Here is a 6,000-nt window from a genome sequence, read left to right as displayed (position 1 = left end):
TACACAGACCCCAGTGTTAAAGTAATAATTACCAACAGTGAAATAGTACCACCCACACCACAAATATATAACTTGGACTTCCTGCAATAATGGTATATAAACCTCTGGCCTAAGTGCTATTCACCTTACCCGACCTTGACCGGAGTAGTATCCTGCGTGATACTAATAACCCATATCTAGGCCTAGGAATTATAATTGTCCAGTGTATCTGTATTCATGACATCTACCCGTTCCACTGCAGAATTTAGTAAAACACATGTAAGGTTGTTGCCTTGAGTTTTTGTGTCCTGCCTCTCTCTTAGTTGTCTAAGCTCCGGTCTAGAAAGAGAACCCAGCTGCACACTAGGAGTTAGAGGGACGGGAAGCTGACCCTAAAACACCTAGCATTACAATTTCCATCCACTGGAGCTGGGTGATGAGTGGGGACGTGTGGCAAGGTGATGGCGGCCTACCCTCCACACGTGACTCTGAAGACAGCCGCAAGCTCACATCTAACAGCGACTTAACGGCTGTTGATGTGCTCGGGTATGAGTCCGAGAGTGAAGACTGGGGATGAGGTGGTGGTGGCAGGGAGAAAGGGCTCGTACACGTGGGGGTGGCAGGCGTGAGGAAGGAGTCAATCTTGGTCTGACGATACGTGCGATAATTCTGACGGAGAATGACAGCATCTCTGACTGCCTACAGATCCATCACCAGCTTCAGTGGAACAAACTTCCTGTAGCAAAGCGGGTGCTCGGCATATCTGAGCACCTGCTCAATGCCAGCACGTAGCACATCAAGATGAGGGAGTGATGGAGTGGTGGGGTGCTCAGAGTTAGGGTCCTCGTTCTCATCACTGTCCTCTGTCTGTCTTGCACAGACAGCAGTGGTGATCTCATCACACAACGTTTGATGACTTGGATCGCAACCATCATTGTCCAACCACTCCCTCACATCGCTGACGTCAGGGTTGGAAAAAAAACTTTTTTTTTTTTTTTAACTCAACCCACTATTTTTTGGCGGGGCTTTACTGGGCTTTTTTTTTTTTTTTTTTTTGTTGTTGTTGTTATTCCTCATATTTATACGTAAATTAGTTAAAATAATTACAAGGTAATTTTGAACTAAATAAAAAGTTTGGAGTGTTATCTGGAGAACAGATACTTGTTTCAGACATGTTGATACAGGTTGGTCCAGCTGGACCAAGTCTTTGATAACTTATCCTGTACACGTTAATACAGGAAATGGACAGGTGAGGCTGGACTACTGCTGACTCAGTACTCAGTGTCTCAGTCTCAGTTTTTCCATGGTAGTGAAAGGACCATAGCAACAATATGCCTGCTGGCTGTGGGAGAAAAATGGTAACTGAGTGGGATGAAGTTGATGTTTAAAGTGAAGGGAATGTAGGAGAATGTTCTGGAAGGAGGTAAAGAGAATCAGACAGGGTGATAAATAAGTTAGTGGGGGAGTGAAAGATAACAATGGTAGATTGAGAAGGGAGAAAAAATGAGCAACTGGAAAGTACACTTTAAGGAACTGTTAAACATAGAGAATGAAAGTTATGCCAGTATAAGTAGCTAGCTGGGGCAAGACTGGGAGGTGGGAGGTGAGAAGGGAGGAAGAGATCAGTAGGATGGATGTAGTGGAAGCAATAAAGTCAAATTGGGGAAAGACCCAGGAATTGATGGAATGTGTGGTGAAATGATGAAGCATGGGGGAAAGATAGTGGCAGAATGGATATGGAAGATGTGGAGATTGGCCTTGGAGGAAGGTGGAGTCTCAGAGGATTGGAAATCAGGTATATATACTTATTCTCCTGTACAAACGAAAAGGGGAAAAAAGTGTGTGGTAATCATCGGGGCATTTGTCTTCTTAGTGTAACAGGAAAAGTATGTGGTAGGATACTTACTGACAGTGTTAGGGAAATAACAGAGGAATTAATTGAAGAAGAACAGGGACGTTTTAGGAAGGGAAGAGGTTATGTAGATCAGAGATTGGTCCTAAGGTCTTTAGTGGAAAAGTTTCTAGATTGGGGAAAGAAGTTGTAAGTGGCCTTCATGGATTTGGAGAAAGCATACGACAGAGTGGATAGACAAGGATTCTGGAAAATATTAAGAATATAGTTATGGAGTAAATGGGAAGTTGTTGAATGCCGTGAAGAATTAAGTATGCGGGTCCTAAAGCTTCAGTGCGTGTGGATAGTGAACTAAGTGAACTTTTCTGTCCAAATGTAGGACTGAAACAGGAATATGTCACAGCTCCATGGTTATAAAAGAGATACAAGGTAGGGTTGTGGATGCTGGAGTGGACCTAATTAGAGAGGGCAGCATCTGGAAACTTCCTGTACTGTTGTTTGCAGATGACACTGTATCAAGTGAAGATGAAGGGGAACTGCAATGCTTGGTGAATGAGTTCGGGAGAGAGTGTAAGAAATGCAAACTAAAGGTGAACGTAAGAAAGAGTAGTTACCGTCTTCGAGAGAAATAAAGTCACTGAATGTACAGTGAGGTTGGATGATGAAATGGAAAATGTGAGTGCATTTAAGTACAGTACCGGTACTGTACTTGGGTAGTGAAATGAGTAAGGAATGGAAGTTCAGAGGATTAAGTACTTGAAATGGTACAACAAGAAAGAAAGGTTGCTGGTTCTTTGAAAGCAGTGATAAGAAACAGGAAGGGGAGCACGGAAGTAAAAAAGTTGCTGCATGATGGTATTGTGATACTAACTCTAACATATGGAAGTGAAGGTTGGACGTTGTTGGAAGGACACAAGTCAAGAGTGAGAGCAGTGGAAATGGGTTATTTGAGAGGAGCAGGTGAAGTTAACGGAGAGACATACTGACAAATGAAGAAATGAAGGAGCGTTGTGGTGTGGATGTGGATGTGATGGAAAGCATTAGGAGAAAAACAGAGGTGGTTTGGCCATGTGGAGAAGATGGAGAGCGAGAGACTAACGTGACGAGTGTATGTGAATGAGGTGGAGGGGAGAAGAGGGAGGGGGAGGCCAAGGATGAGATGGAGGGCTGAGTGGAGAGGTATATAAGAGAGGGGTGGGTGAGCTGGGGGGGGGGGCAGTAAATGGCAGGAGACAGGGCAACACGGAGGCAATTTGTTTGTGGCCATCCCTTACAGGATTAAGGCGTCTGGCAATAGACAGATATAGACATACAAAAGTTAATGGTGGCTGTCTAACCCCGTCACTATGTAAGGTTTTTCCATAATTTAAAACTGTGTGGAGGTAGCATAAAATATCGGGCTGAACTTGCCTGACATTGCTAAGTACCGTGAGATTTATCTCTATGCTGGTGACACCAAAAAAAAAAAAAAAAAAAAAAAAAAAAAAAGACATATCCATGATGATCGGGATAGTTTACATCCTGTTTCTTAAAAACTGTAAATATGAACTGGCTATTGCCCTGCAAATGTTATGGACATATTTAATAAGCTCAGGTATTGTTCCTACAGCAGTGAAGGTAGGCAAAGTAACACCCATATTCATGAGGGGAAACAAAGGCCAGGCAAAAAATTACAGACCTTGACGTCTCACATATTGCAAGTTTAAAATCATGGAAAGGGTAATAAGGACCAGATTCAAATATCATGGAAAGGGTAATAAGGACCATGATCACTGAACATCTCGAGAAAACTGGTGCCTTCAACGATGGACAACATGGCTTCAAGCTGGGTCGTTCCTGTCTCTCACAGCTGCTTGTATATACTATGAAGGAATATTGAAGGACATTCAGAAAGGCCATAATACATACTAGTTATCTATCTGGATTTTGACAAGGCTTTTGATAAGGCTGACCACGGCACTGTCCTCCATAAACCGAAAGCACTAGGTATTTGTGGAAATCTGGGCTTATGGATTCACTGCTTCCTTACTGACTGGAAACATATTGTGTCAGTCCAAGGAAACCTGTATGAACTAAGCATTATAATCAGTGGGGTCCCTCAAGGCTCAATATTGGGGCCCTTACTTTTCTCTTCAAGACTGCAAACAATGACAAGGACCTGAAATAATCGCATGTCACCTTTGCAGATGATACTCGTATCATGAAACGTACCTGCTCCCAAGAAGATGTGAGTCCTCTGCAAGAGTACGAGTATCTAGACTGAGTATTAGCATGAGCAAAAAGAAAAAATTTGAATTTCTGAGATATGGCCAGCATCAACATTTTAGGGATGACTCAGTACATTTGTTGTGACAAAGTCATCACGGCCAAGGAACATGTGAAAGATCTAGTTCAAATGAGCAACAATGCCACCTTCACCCACCACATAGCCAGACAAAACAGTGGCTTCATCCAGCTGTCTTGCTGGATACTAAGAGCTTTCAAGCCCAGAAGCCCAAGGAGGATGTTCACTAGGAAGTCACTGGTGCTACCAAGATTTGAATACCCCATAAAATGAGTGAAATAATAAAATTAGAAGCACTGCAAAGATCCTTCACCAGCAGAATCCAAAGTATGCAGGATCTAAATTACTGTGTGAGGTTACAGCATTTTAGACTCAATTCACTTCAGAGAAGAGAAGAAAGATATGCCATAATCTATGTTTGGAGGGTTTTAGCACAGCCGGTCCAAACATGGATCTACGTGTCAAGTGCAACCCACGAAAAGGTTGCCTTTGCTATGTGAGGAGACCTGAAGATATGTCCCAGACAGTGCCAACCATAGTCCATGAAAACTTCACCTACAATGGGACATCGCTTTTTTAACTCAGCCTCTGATTCTCCGATGTTTTACTGACACATCCCGTGATGCCTTCAAATACCAGTTAGACAGATGTCTGTCACAAGTTCCCGACCAACCCCCCCCCCCCATACCAAGATACCCCAATCTCGGGTCAAACTCATTTGATGCACTGTCAGGAGCAGTAGATTTGCCTGGTGCCAGTAGAGGCCCACCTCAGCTGCATCTGCGATGGACAGAATACCGGTACTACAACGTCTATTTATATACCTAGGCTGCTTCCCCCAAGGAAAGGGAGGTAGCCGAGACAGGACGACACACTCCCAATTTACTTATCCACTCAACACATTCATTCGCATCTTAGCCTCAAAGGGGAGAAGGGACAGATCCTCACCGCACCACACCGCACGAGGGTGAGCTGTACAGTGCAATCAGTCACATCCGCAGCAGGGCCTGACAGCAGAGCTGGTTTACCCCTGCCACATCATAATAGACCCATCCCCTTACCCACACCTGACCTGATCAGCTGATCAGACAAATGCAGGAGAATATCCCCTCAGGGCTGCGTCATCATTTATTCCTTCACAATTTTTCTCCATTCATTTCAATCATGCACAGCCATTCTTCCTTGCTCAACAGACATCTCTCTCGCATCCAACGATCTCTTCACACTGTCCATCCATCCTATTCGTGGTCTTCCTCTCAGCCTTACACCTCACATCAGATTTAGGTATCTTTTTCACCAATCTTTCATTATCCTTTCTCTTCATATGCCCAAACCATCGCAATACCCTCTGCTCAACTCGATCAGCCATCTCCTGAATAACTCCAGTTCTCCTTTGCATTTCATCATTTCCCACTCGATCCATACGCGTCACTCCACACATACTCCTCATACACCTCATCTCCATTACATTCAAACTTTTCCTCTCTGCTACACCCATATTCCATGTTTCAGCCCCATATAATGCAGTCAGTACCACAACACCCTCATACAGCCTTCTCTTTACATCCATGCTAAGCGAACAACATCTAAACACTTTTTTCATTCCTCCCAGCACCTTTCCTAATTCATTCATTCTAAACTTCACTTCTGCATCTATTCTTCCATCTACAGCAACATGTGACCCTAAATACTTAAAACACTCTACCTCCTCAAGCAACTCACCATTCAAAATTATATTCATCCTCCTACCATCTACCAACCTCGTACACTTCATCACTTTACTCTTGTTCTCATTTACTTTCAATTTCCTCCATTCACACACCCTTCCAAACTCCTCTACCAACTGTCTCAATCTCTCCTCTGAATCAGCCACCAGTGCAGTATA

The 6,000-nt window shown here is 43.5% G+C and overlaps 1 protein-coding gene across 1 annotated transcript in view; it reads right to left on the bottom strand.

The window, feature by feature from the left end:
• Positions 1–678: 678 nt before the first annotated feature.
• Positions 679–6,000, bottom strand: part of LOC145409630 (recombining binding protein suppressor of hairless-like) — a 140,295-nt gene continuing 134,973 nt past the window's right edge. The window contains exons 14-15 of the mRNA XM_080279982.1: positions 4,043–4,067; positions 679–846 (exon numbers count right to left, since the gene is read on the bottom strand). Of these exons, the coding sequence (XP_080136108.1) occupies positions 679–846; positions 4,043–4,067 (193 nt within the window). The remainder of the gene's footprint in view (positions 847–4,042; positions 4,068–6,000) is intronic.

This window comes from Coenobita brevimanus, chromosome 82, assembly GCF_032717465.1.
Source record: "Coenobita brevimanus isolate Jiangsu-jjx chromosome 82, ASM3271746v2, whole genome shotgun sequence".
NCBI classification, from domain to species: Eukaryota; Metazoa; Arthropoda; class Malacostraca; order Decapoda; family Coenobitidae; genus Coenobita; species Coenobita brevimanus.
Note: the sequence above shows the minus strand (reverse complement) of the source record. Positions and strands in the feature narration are given on the sequence as shown.